At 47.5% G+C, this 13,331-nt stretch overlaps 1 protein-coding gene and 1 long non-coding RNA gene across 2 annotated transcripts in view; one reads left to right on the top strand and one right to left on the bottom strand.

Annotated features, from left to right (window-relative positions):
- Positions 1 to 10,237, bottom strand: part of PLEK2 (pleckstrin 2) — a 20,425-nt gene extending 10,188 nt beyond the window's left edge. The window contains exon 1 of the mRNA XM_059373435.1: positions 10,052 to 10,237. Coding sequence (XP_059229418.1) covers positions 10,052 to 10,093 — 42 coding nt within the window. The 5' untranslated portion in view covers positions 10,094 to 10,237. The remainder of the gene's footprint in view (positions 1 to 10,051) is intronic.
- A 45-nt stretch (positions 10,238 to 10,282) lies between these two features.
- LOC132000048 (uncharacterized) lies at positions 10,283 to 13,052 on the top strand. Its single transcript, XR_009399165.1, has 3 exons — positions 10,283 to 10,594; positions 11,413 to 11,524; positions 12,904 to 13,052. It is a non-coding gene; the product is annotated as an uncharacterized LOC132000048 (long non-coding RNA).
- The last annotated feature ends 279 nt before the right edge of the window (positions 13,053 to 13,331 follow it).

Genomic DNA, 13,331 nt, shown 5'->3' on the forward strand with positions numbered 1-13,331 from the left:
GAGGCAGGCAGAGGGAGAGAGGAGGAAGCAGGCTCCCTGCTGAGCAGAGAGCTTGATGCGGGACTCGATCCCAGGACCCTGAGATCATGACCTGAGCCGAAGGCAGCGGCTTAACCCACTGAGCCACCGAGGCGCCCCTCATTTTATATTTTTAATTTTAAAATAATTTCGATTCAGAGGCACCTGCGTGGCTCAGTCAGTTGAGCCTCTGCCTTTGGCTCAGGTCATGATCTCAGGGTCCTGGGATCGAGTCCTGAGTCAGGTTCCTTGCTCAGCAGAGAGTCTGCTTCTCCCTCTCACTCTGCCTTCTTGCCCCCACTCATGTTCTGCCTCTATTTCCCTCTCTCTCTCTCTCAAATATTTGATGGAAATTTCTTGACAGTGATGGTTGCATTGTGGGTATGTTGGAAATATTCCCCCTTCCCTGTTTTGTAGGAGATACACAATGAAATATTCGGAAGTGATGGAGCATCATGTTAAAAATTTACCCATAAATGATTCTGTAAAAAAGTTATTTAATACTATTCTTCAGCTTTTCTCTGAATTTCCATCAATATGTTATTTTCATCAGTTCTATAACCCCCAACCACGTTTCACCAATTGTCCCAAAAATGTCCTTATTAGCCAAAGGATCCAGTTCAAAATCATATCTTTTATTTTCATTTTCATGAAAAAAGCATTATCTGTCTGGATCTCCTTGTCATCTTTTTTGAGTATGTAACAAAAACCCATGGCATTGACCTTCCAGTTCCCAGTTGGCCTTTTTTGTGATTATAAGCCTTGAAAGAAACTGCAAAATACACAGAAGAGTGAGTCCTACCACTAGAAGACAGCCATTGCTAACACTTTGTATTTTCTTATAGTCTTTTTTCCTATTAGTTTTTACTTTCTGGGTTTTAAAAAAATCAAGACCATGGTACATACAGTTTTGTTACCTAGCTTTTGTTTTGTTGAGCTTCGCCGAGCTGAGCATTTTCTCAACACCAATATATTTCTTTATTCTTTTTTTATTTTTTTTTAAAGATTTTATTTATTTATTTGACAGAGAGAAATCACAAGTAGGCAGAGAGGCAGGCAGAGAGAGAGAGAGAGGAGGAAGCAGGCTCCCTGCTGAGCAGAGAGCCCGATGCGGGACTCGATCCCAGGACCCTGAGATCATGACCTGAGCCAAAGGCAGCGGCTTAACCACTGAGCCACCCAGGCGCCCCTAAAACAAGTTTTTTAATAACCACTAGGTAGATGCAACCTTTACTTATCAATCTCCTGTTGTGTATAGCTGAGGTTGTTGTGTTTTCTCAGTGTTATGAACAATCCTGCAATGAATAGCCTTGCACATATATTCTGATCTGCATCTCAGATCTCCCCCCCTTAGGATATATTCGTAGAAAGAATATTACTAGTCAAAGGATGTAAGCAATTTGTAGAGTTGAAGCCACAAAGAGTCTACCAGCGCTAAGGACCCTAACAATCTTGCTAAGCCTGGTCTGACAGGCTTAAAAGGCAGGATATTTGAGGCAGGGCAGGGCGGGCAGTTTCCTCAGGTGAGCCATAGAACCAATGCATAGGATAGTCAGGATAGGTAAAGGCAAAGAGCTTATTTCTTTTTTCTTTTAGATTAGAAAACTTTTTTTTTTTTTTTTTTTTTTTTGGAGACAGATAGAACGCATGCAAGGGAGGAGCAGGCTCCCCACTGAGCAGGGAGCCTGATGTGGGACTCCATCCCAGGACTCTGAGATCAGAGCATGCCTGAGCCAAAGGCAGATGCTTAGCCACCCAGGCACCTGAGCCACCCAGGCACCCCTAAAGAGGCTTTTTTTTTTTTTTTATGATTTTATTTATTTACTTGACAGAGAGAGACACAGCGAGACAGGGAACTCAAGCAGGGGGAATGTGAGAGGGAGAAGCAGGCCTCCCATGGAGCAGGGAGCCCAACATGGGGCTCAATCCCAGGACCTTGGGATCGTGACCTGAGCCAAAGGCAGATGCTTAATGAGTGAGCACCTAAAGAGCTTATTTCTTAAATAGACCAACAGATCAGGGAATGTCTACTGAGGAATCAGAAAGGAATGGGTTTAGTACACACTCATGAAACCAACTTTCCTGGACTATTTCCCAGAGCAGAGCCTAATAAGGACTGGATTCTAAGAGAGGTGTGCTTTATCGGAATCAGAGAACCCTTCCCCAATTCATGCCTTTCCTTACATTTCCTAGCATTTATTTATTTCAAAGGCTCCTTGAGTTCGCATATCTGTGGTATTATGATTGCTCCGTGTGCGCTGAGTGCTTGTTAGGGAATGAAAAGCTCTAGGAGTTGACAGAGTGAGCACTGGGCAGTGCCCAAACAGAAGTTACTGTGGCAGCAAAATAAAACTTCGAGCCATGCTAATTTGACATGTTTATGAACAGGTCTAAGTGCTATCACACTGCATGGCAATCGGGCTGTTCACAAGAGACGACTCTCGTAGACAAGTTGCCTTTCACATTTTGCTCTCTCCACTCTGTCCCGTACTTAGGATTGACATGTAACGTGACGGCTGGCAGCTGCTCTCGACATGGTCAGACATGTTTAAAGAAACAAAAAAGATTTGGCTCTGGCCAAAGCTGGGGTTCTCTACTGCTCTCCACGTGGCCCAGACTCGGGTCCTTTTTCTCGATGACTCCCTCCTGAGGGGCTCCCGGAGCGGCACTAGCAGCAAATGGCTAGCTCAAAAGGTTGTGTATGGGGATAGTGCAACCCTAGTGCATGGATTGGGGGCAGGTTGAAGTGGAGAAGGGAAGAGGGCAAAATCACCTTAAACCTTAAAACACAGGCATAGTTATGGGCTCAGTTGTGTCCGCCCTCATACACACACATGCTGTGTATTAAAGCCCTAACTCCCAGTGTTGACTGCATGTAGAGATGGGGCTTTAAAGAGGAGATTAAGGGCGCCTGGGTGGCTCAGTGGTTAAGCCGCTGCCTTCGGCTCAGGTCATGATCTCAGGGTCCTGGGATCAAGTCCCGCATCGGGCTCTCTGCTCAGCAGGGAGCCTGCTTCCTCCCCTCTCTCTCTCTCTCTCTGCCCGCCTCTCTGCCTACTTGTGATTTCTCTCTGTCAAATAAATAAATAAAATCTTTAAAAAATAATAATAAAAAAAATAAAGAGGAGATTAGGTTAAAATGCGGTCATTAAGTGGGCCCTAACCCAAGCTGACTGGGGTCCTTATAAGAAAAAGACAGTTAGACACGCAGAAAGACATCCGGGAGGCATACGCACATAGGAAAAAGACCACTCGAACCTACAGCAAGAAGTCACCCATCTGTGAGCTGAGGGGAGAGGCCTCAGGAGAAGCCAAACCTGCTGACAGCCTGACTCGACCCCAGCCTCCAGAACACTGAGAAAACAAATCTGTTTAAGCTGTCCTGTCCAGCAGCTCTAACAAGCTAAACCCACAAGGAGAGGAGAAGTGGGGCCTGGAGATACCAGAGAAAAAAGTGTCACCAACAGATACTGAACAGGACAGACCAACACAGAGATTCTGTACTTTCCTGGACAAAATGCTACATTGCCCAGAATTCCTGGCATGAAGGGAACAGGTGGGTGACCAAGTAGCTTCCACTCCCATGCATGCGGACCTGACGCATATCTGGCAACAACCAAACAGGGGGAAATGGGAATTTGGGGCAAGAACAGTGTTGGAAGAACAAGGTCTTCTGACACCCAGTCCCCAGAGCTATCAGGGACAAATGGCAAATCATGTCAGCAGTGACGTTTCCCCTAGAAATATCTGTTGGTGCTTTTGGGCATTTTTGTCCAACTACATCAGCCCTGGCTATGTAGCATCCCAGCCAGGTTCTCTGGCCTTCCCAAACACTCCTGAGTTACTTAATAATTAATATTACTCCATGAGATACCCTTCTGTTCAAACTCATGAGAGTGGAATGTGCTTATGAGCCACTATGAAGCCTGACAGCAAAGGAGAAAGGTCCGCAGAGTAAGGCTGATGAAAAAGGATTTACTGTGTAGGTAGGAACCCTGAAGCAGCTGGTGACCCTCATAAAAAACGTTCAAAGTCTTTGACCCAATAATTCCACTTCTGGGGAGGTGTGCTGAGTAAATCATCTAGGATATGGAAGAGGTTTTATGTATTGAGACACTTTGGATCATCACTTCTAATAAAATAATGCAAAATAATCTAACTGTGTAACAATATCATGCCCACTGTGGCTGTTGAGGAGGGATTCACATCCTAACAGATGGCAGGAAAGGTCACTGGAGGAACCCTCAAGGTCAAACCCAGCAGTCTGAGCCTACCAAGAATCACAGCGCCCACGGTCTTCAACACAGGCAAAGCACTTTTACCTATATTTTTTTTATATGATACCTAAAAGTAACTCTAGTAGTTATTTTCGAAAATTTCTGAAGAGATACCTCAGGAAAGTTAATAACCGGTTATCTTCTCTAAGGACTTAGACTCAGTACAAGGCAACAAGAATGAAAACTTATTTTTCAATTTACAACCCTGAGTAATTTCCTAGTTTTTTTTTAAATAATAAGTATATATTATTTTTGTAATGGAAAATGAAATTCAAATAGACGATAGTCCTAATGAGATAACTAGGGAACTTGTTCATTCATTTATCACTTCATTCAACAATCAATGAGTAACAATTACTCCAGCAAGCACTGTGCTGGCAGCAAGGAGACAAAGATGGACAAGATTTGGACCTAAGACAGTGGAGGAGACAGACAATGATGCCAGCCAGTGGGATAAGTTCTAGGACAGACAATTGGTGGGGTCCCCCAGGATCCCCACCTTCTGATATTCACACCCTTATGTAGTTCCTTCCCACATTGTACAAGGGTTGATCTGTGTGACCAAGAGAATATGGCAGAGGGATGATTTGTCAGTTCTGACATTAGGATATAAAAGACCGTGTAGCTTCAGTCTTGGGGACTCTCTCTCCCTGACTATGTATGCCAGGGAAAGCTAGCTGCCATTTCATGACCAGCCCCTACAGGGAGGTGAGGAACCCAGGCCACCAGCCAGCAGCCATGTGAGTGACTGTGCCGTTGGATCCTCCAGTCAGCCAAGCCCTCAGGAGACTGCCACAGTGGGCAACATTTTGGCTGGAACCTCATGAGAGACTTGAATCTTGTAGCTAAGATGTTCCTGAATACCCACCCGTCAGAAACCAGGTGAGACAGTAAGTGTTCATTGTTTTAAGATGTTAAGCTTCGGGGTGATGATTATGGAACAATGGGGAAGTAAGTAAAACAGGTCATGATGCAAACCCCAAGAGTCACCTCGGATGAAGGCAGAAGCTCAAAGGAGGCTGAGTGGGCTGAGGCAGGCCCCCTGAGAAGCTGATGCTAGGGCTGAGTCTGGAAGGCTGCGTGGAGTTGGCCAGGTCAGGAAGGCAGGGAAGGGAGAGCTCGAGCCACTGCTACTTGTGGGAAACTCCAAGTAGCTCTGTCTGGCTTTGGCTCAGAGGCCTGTGGGCAAAGGACAAGGGAAGTGACGTGGGTCCCGTCGGCTTCAGGTTCCATGTGGTAAAGTTTGATCTTTATACTGTGGCCCAAGGGGAATCCTTGAAGACTTTTAACTAGAAGGACAACAAAAAGCTTGTGTTCTCGTGTTTAAAAGAGCTCCCCAACCACACTGTGGCAGATCAGCTGAATGAAGCCAGCCAGACTGTCGCAGGGCAGCTCAGGTGGGGGCCGCAGTAACAATCCACCAGATGGGAAGAAAAATGTCACTGTCGCCAGTCTACAGACAAACATGCCGTGCTCGGAGGAAATAAGGAACTGGCTCAAAGTCACCAGGTAAAAGGGGTCAGAGGCCAAAACCACAGTGGTCTAGCTGAAAAATATGCCAGGCCTTCCTCTTCCTGGGCAGTTTCCACATTCTCCAGGCTCCTTATCCACAAGTAGCTAGCCCAGGCCCAGCCCACTGGACCACGAGTGGTTTAGGGTCCCTAGAACCCCTTCAGAGGGAAGGAGAAGGGTCCCTAAGCTGAAATAGCAACTGCACAGCTGGGCTTAAAGATGGTACTTGTTATGGATTGAATGATGAGCCCCTGAAAGTTTAACTGAATTCTTAACCCCTGAATGTACCCATGAATGTGATCTTGTTTGGAAATGCGGTCTTTGCAGATGTGATCAGGATAAGATGAAGTCATAACAGCTTAGGGTGGCCCTAATACTGATTGGTATCCTTATGTGAAAAGGAGAATTTGGACACTGAGATTCACCAGGAGAGGATGGCCATGTGATGATGGAGGCAGAGACTGGAGTGGTGCTTCCACAAGCCAGGGAAAGCCATGGACTGCCTGTTTTAAGATGAGGGCTAACATATATTTCATATATATTATATATATATATATATATATATATATATATGATGTATATATATAATCTCCCCCCCATTCCTGGCACAGAGTTCCTGAAGCCCTTGCAATTTCCTAGGTGCTGGGAGCATTTTTTGCTCTCATGAGGTGACTCAGGGTGGGCTCCTGGATGAAGGCTGGTCAGATAAAGAACAAGCCACAGGGGTGCCTGGGTGGCTCAGTGGGTTAAGCCTCTGCCTTATGGCTCAGGTCATGATCTCAGGGTCCTGGGATCAAGCCCCACATAGGGCTCTCTGCTCATCAGGGAGCCTGCTTCCTCCTCTCTCTCTCTCTCTGCTTGCCTCTCTGCCTTGTGATCTGTCAAATAAATAAATAAAATCTTAAAAAACAAAACAAAACAAAACAAAAAACCAAGCCAGGGGCGCCTGGGTGGCTCAGTGGGTTAAGCCGCTGCCTTCGGCTCAGGTCATAATCTCAGGGTCCTGGGATCGAGTCCCACGTTGGGCTCTCTGCTCAGCGGGAAGCCTGCTTCCTCCTCTCTCTCTGCCTGCCTCTCTGCCTACTTGTAATCTCTCTGTCAAATAAATAAATTAAAATCTAAAACAAAAAACAAAAAACCAAGCCACAATTAGAAGCTTAATTCTCCTGAGAGAAGAGAAGGGCTGAAAATGGAGTTAATGATCAATTACACCTCTGTGATGATGTCTCCATAAACTTCTAAAGTATGGGGTTCAGAGAACATCTAGGTTGATGAATACACGGGTACTGAGACTGATGTGCCCTGAGAGGACACAGAAGCTCCGCGCCTCTTCCCACTTTCTTTGCCCTGCACAAATTTCCAGCTGGCTGCTCATCTGTGTCCTTTATCAAAGCCTTTAGTCAACTGGCAAATGGAAGTGTTTCCCTGACTTCTGTGAGCCACTGTACCAAATTAACTGAAATGGAAAAGGGGGTCATTGGAACAACCAAACAATTATCCAAACAACTAGTCCATTGGTCAGAAGCACAAGTGATAACCCAGGCTTGTGACTAGTGTCTGAAGTTATGGGCATGATGGGGTGGAGGTGGTGGGACCCTAAGTCAGGGAAACTGATCCCTTGACCTGTGGGATGTGATGCCTTCTCCAGGTCGAAAGTGTCCGAACTGAGATAAATGGTAAGACATGCAGCTGGTGTCACAGAGAATTGCTTGCTGTGGGGAGAAACCTCCACACATTGGGTAAAAGTAAAGGAGACTCACAGGATAAAGAAACAATAGGGAGGTACAAAGTTTTTCCCTACAGAAGAAGAGGAAAGCTGGGTTTTTCTTTTACAGCCTGTAAATACCTAAGCAAAAAGGCAAGGGAGGACTCTCCCCTAAAAGGTTCAGAGAAAGGAAGGCCCTGCCAACACCTTGATTTCAGACTTCTAACCTGCAAAACTCCTAGATTTTTTTCTTCTATGCCTATTTTTTCCCAATACCGTGTGTATTTTTACTCTTTGGGTTATGATATAGGTATTTTAAATATCTGCATAACCATAGTATACTTAGTCATTTATTGGTGGGGACAGTAGATAGTTTCCAGTTTCTTCACTATAAAATAACCCTTTGTTCAAAAGCTTTAATGGTATTTCCTTGGCATAGAGTCTAACAAAGGAGATTTTTAGGCCAAAGTATGTTAACATTGCTGTGTCATTTTCTAAGAGGGTCATGGGAGGTGTGAGTAAGCAGCAACACCTGAAGGGCTTCAACGTCTTCTTAAAGGAAGACCAATCTTGCCTGTACTGATCCCGCTTCCTTCCCCCTCACCCCCCTTTAAAGCCAGGCCAAGTGAGTACCCTGCATTTTGCCTGGAGCATTGCTTCTTTCGTGTCTGGGCTGGAGCAAGAGCCAAATCCATCTTGCCCCTGCCCGTCTCCTGCTTCACCCTCGCCGGTGATGACTATTCTGTACTCTGGGCTTCCAGCTCAGGCCCTGCCCTCCCCCCAGGACTGTAAACCCTCCTAAATCTACAAATCCCCCGGCCATACCCTGGCAACTTCTCCAGCAGACACAGAGCTGCTGTTGCCACCCAGGAGAAAAGGGGTTAAGGGGGAGAGAAAGCTGAGATGGATGGGTAGAGGGAACAGGGAACTGAGCAGAAGCCAGGGGCCAGGTCCCTCACCTGGCAGGAAAGGGTGTGGCTTCCCCTGGCCTCCGGCCAGCCTCCATACTCCCATCTTTGGGTTTGGTTGGAATGAGCTTTCCCCATGCCAGTCAGGGCTCTGCTGTGGGCTTTTGGGGCTGGACCTGTTGACTGTCCTCACTTCCCTGCACGCTGGACTCACTCAGCCAGGACTGGGTGGCCAGACCAAAGAGAACTCATGTCCTTCCTTCCCTCTCGCCTTCACTGAGTCTGCATGGTGGGGGGGGGGGGGGGGGGTGGAATCTTGTGAGGGAACCCCAGCAACAAGGGCCGAGCTGTCTGGACAATTAATGATTCCCATCCTCCCTGCCCATATCATGAGCCGCAGGACAGTGGGAGGCGTGGAAGCCCTCCCACTGGCTGTTTCTCTAAGGACCAGCCTATTGCTCTAATCACCATGTCCAGCATGACCCTTGATCCAACTTCAGCCTCCTGCTACAGCGCCTGCTAACAGTTTCGAGCAAACAACACACCCGCCCTCCTATATCAAATACCGTGCAACACAACATGACTACATTACCTACTGACCTGAAAGCCACTGGAGGCTTGGGGGCTACTCTGGTGGTGGGGAGAGGCCATGCAAGGGGGAGCCCCTTCAACCCCCTTCATCCATCTCCCTCCCAAAGCTACAGTCTCAGCAGAAGAGCCCAAAGGCTCAACCCCGGATTTTATGCTCTGCTGTTATGTTAGTATAAACCCTTAGTGTCAATATCAATGTTCAAAGAACTTTAAAATATGTCACTTCCTCTTGCTACTGCTCTTTGGTTCATTTCCCACCTTGATCTGTGTGTTTTGTGTCTGTCTGGACTCTGGTTAGCTGAGGGAAAGGCCACGTAAGGACTGAGGATGGAGGTTGTGTCTAGCCCCAGGTTGTTACTAGCCCTGGGGCCTGGGGCCAGCGGTCTGTCATTCAGTGTCAATACCACCCACCTGCGGGGGACAGATCAAGGCCTGGAGTCTAACCTTAGTGGGTTTGCACCTGCTCCATCACCCACGCGCTCCCAGATCCTTAGCAAACTGCTTAATTCACCTCCTTGAACTTTGTCTCTCCTCTGGGGAGTGGGAGGAATGCGGTGCTCCACGTGTGGGCCCCTCGGGGACTGAGGAACACCCTAAGTGCTTAGCCTGGGCTGCCTCCTTGCCCAGGGCTCACTGTGCGGAGAACGGGAGCCGACGCCGAGATGGGCGCTGCGAGCCCCAGAGCGCACTTAGGTCGTCGCGTTAATACGGCAGATTTAAATACGGTCTTCGTCCCATCTCCCCAAGTTGTTTGAACTAGGATGTCCGCTCCAGGAGCCGCCCCCCACCCCACACCGCTGGCCAAGCGGGCCTCTCTCCTTGCCTGTGCCTCTGCCGCTCTGTTCCAGCCGAAGCCGCCCTCCCACCCCGTTCTCAGCCGGCCCCCGCCAGCCCCCCACCCCCGGTCCCCGGACGGCCCCCGGCCCCCGCCCCCACCGGCCCGCCCAGCCCGCCGTCGGGCGCGGGCAGGGGACTCGGCTCCGGGAGCAGCCGCCCGCGCACCGCCGGGCCAGCGTCCGGGGAGGCTCCCGCGCGCTCACCCTCTTGACGAGGAAGCCTTCCTTGAGCACCCCGTCCTCCATGTCGCCGCGCGCGCCAGCCGGGCCTGCGGGCGCTCCAGGTGCGCTGTCCCCGCGCCTCCCGCGCCTCCCGCGCGTGCTGCTCCCAGGAGGAGCCTCGGAACCCGCGCGGGCGGCGCCTGCCTGGCGGGCGTCCAGAGCCGGAGGCCGCGGGGCCTCCCGGGCAGGAAGTCACTCCAGGTCGGGGTTTCTGACGCGGTTGCCTCCGCGAAGGTGCGCTAGGGTCCGCGGTGAGGCCTCCGGGCACAGAGTCTGCCGGCTCTTAGCGCCCTGCCCTGGATGGGTCGCCTCCGGCAGGCGGGGTGCCCCATCCAGGTGCCCCCAGCGCGCTTGGCGCCTCGCGCTGTCGGGTCTGCGCCCATATTCGCCGGCCCCAGCCTTAACCAGCTGCCTGCCTGGCCCTTGAATAATATTTACGGAATTAAACGGAACAGAGGATTTTCAGGAATTCGGAGTCACCCCTGAGCTGAGTGGAAATGCCGGTGGGAGACTGGATGGAACCAGGTTAGGTGGGAACTTCGTCCTGGCCTCTGGTGGGGATAGAGCAAAATTCCCATCCGCAAAAAAGGTCACAGGTTTAAAGAAGCAGGCACAGATTGCTTCCAAAATACACCCTCCCACCCCACCCCCTGACCCCCTAAAAAAGCTACCGCTGGAGATATTACGTCATTAGGGACAGAATTTAAGGGAATGCAAGGAACTCAGTAATCTAGATATTTTAACTCAATATTTTTGAAAATCAAAAATAATGCAAAAAAATCCAGGATGAACAAAATATCAAAATTTTAAATGAGAAGAGATTGGAGTCTGAAACAAGAGGAAATATAGTAATACTGATTCTGTCTAGTAATCCTTAGGACACATTCGGCTGTTCATTGTTTGCACTGTGTGGGAAGAGCCCTCTTAGGACTGTTCACCGGGAAGGGGAAAGGCCTCAGAGCCTAGAAGGAAAGAAAAGTTTCAGCCAGGAGGAAGTACCCCAGGCTGCATTTCAGAACTAGCCTGGGGCCAATTCCCAAACCACAACGGGCGCTCCTGCCCTGGAAATAGCCCTACTTCAGCCTTCTCACTGACTGCCTTCACGTCTCCCAATGAGTCCAAAAGCAATGGGCTTCCGCACCATTTCAGAATGAACATGGACTCACCTTCTGAAGCCAGGTCTGTAGTGGGTGTTAGGCTTTATTTAATGCACAGCAGCTCCATTAAATGAGTTTATTATCCTTCCCCCCCCCCCCGCAAAGGAAACTGAAACTCAAAAGCAGTTATAACTTGCCCAAGGTCACACAAGCTAGGATATTAATCATGATGCACTTGCTTCTCAGTTCTTGAGTTGGGATGAAGAGGAAAGTCTCCTATGAGCTCTGAAATCTTGCTGGGCTCAAACCTAAGACACGAGAGGATAGAATGGGAAATTCTTATCCTCTTTGGCTCCAGGTATGTTCTGTTCATCTCCTGCATACATAACCTGCTTCCTGTCCTAGGGAAGCCCCTGGTGCAGCCCACCCCAAGTCTGACTCACTAGACTCAGGGAGGGCGTGAGTCACACTCCTTCCTCACCCAGCGGTAGTGGCAAAGCCACCAGCCCACCAGGGAACCACACTGACATAAGCTCGATATAACCATAGGGAAGAGGATGAAGACAGAGGAAGCAGACACTGGTGAATAGCTGAGACTCAGGAAAGGGAGAAGGAAGGGGAAGGAAGCTCAGAACACAAGAGCTTATCTTGCTCTTCCAGGCAGACACCACTCCCCTCTCTCTCAAGGCTTAGACTGATGTGGAAGGATCCCTGACTCTCTCAGAAGGTCAGATAATATCTAGAATGTGTGAGTTGTAGGGAGCTATATGGTCAGTGTTTGTAGATAATTCATATAGCCCAGTGTGAAATTCCACCACTAGAGAGTCATTCGTTTACCTATAAATAAAAATCCACTGTTTAACACACAGTGGAGAAAGATAATCATGGAGTCTTACAATGAATGCATTGACTTAATGAGTGTATTAGAATCACAGAATCAGAATCTAACCCTTAAATCATCCACTCTAGACACTTCATTTTATAAATGAGGACTCCCAAAGGCCAGAGAAATAAAATTACTTGTCCAAGGTCTCACAGCCAGTTAGTGGCAATACCAAGACCAGAAAACAGGCTAACAGTGCAACACTTCAAGGCTAGCTCTCTGCAAATGCAGGGGCACTTCCTTCAGCAGTGTCCTGCCCCAGAGCAGGACTGCCATCGGGGAGTAACTACACAGGCTGGAAAGAGTTCTGTCTCAAAGCCAAAAAAGCTTTAAACAATGTTTTCTATGGTTTTTTGTTGACCATAAATAATTTTTGCGCTCATTAGAGAAAATTTAGAAAATACCAAAAAAGGATAAGACCAACCAAATCCCATTATCCAGGCAGATAAGTATTTTTACTTATGCACATATATTATTATTTAAAAATTCTTGAACTTTGTCTTTTGTCATTTATCATAGCTAATAAGTATCTTTGAAGATCATTAAAAGTAATTCAAAAACATAATTTTATTTTTTATTTTTTTCAAAAACACAATTTTAATGGTTGGATAACATTTCATTATACCTGTATCATAATGTATTTCATCATTTCCATTTAAGCTGAATATCCTGTTTCTCTATATAAATGATGCTATGATAAATACCCCAATAGGTAAACATTCTACCACATCCCTTATTATTTTGGATAAATGATAATTCAATGAGACCATTGATCATGCACTTGAATGTCGTGGCAATGCTCTGCTCATAAAAGTTTCCAAACTCTCTCAATTTCTGTTCCATTCTTGTCATAGAGCAGTACCAGATGGACCACTCTTGAAAAACACTGCTTTTGAATGTGAGCTCTGGAATCTTCGAGTCTTATTTTGGCCACTGCAGGAAATTTGGCAAGTTACTTATCCTCTCTGATCCTTATTTTCCTCATCTGTAAAACAGGGTAATAAAGTACGTACCTCACAGGGTTATTGGGCAAAATAAATGAGATCATGAAAGTAAATTGTCTAGCAAGGTGCCTGGCACACAGTAGGACACAAGAAATTACCTTGTTTCCATTTGATCCCAACCTTGTGAGGTCAGTAGGAGTATTGGTAGTAAGTACCCCGTAGTTATGGATAAAATGCCAAAGCTGGGTAGTGGGTAGAATAGTGGAGTTTATATTTACTGTGTTCTTACTATGTGCCAAAGACGTAGTGTATATCATCTCATCTAATCCTCAACAATT

Source organism: Mustela nigripes, chromosome 13, assembly GCF_022355385.1.
Source record: "Mustela nigripes isolate SB6536 chromosome 13, MUSNIG.SB6536, whole genome shotgun sequence".
NCBI lineage: Eukaryota > Metazoa > Chordata > Mammalia > Carnivora > Mustelidae > Mustela > Mustela nigripes.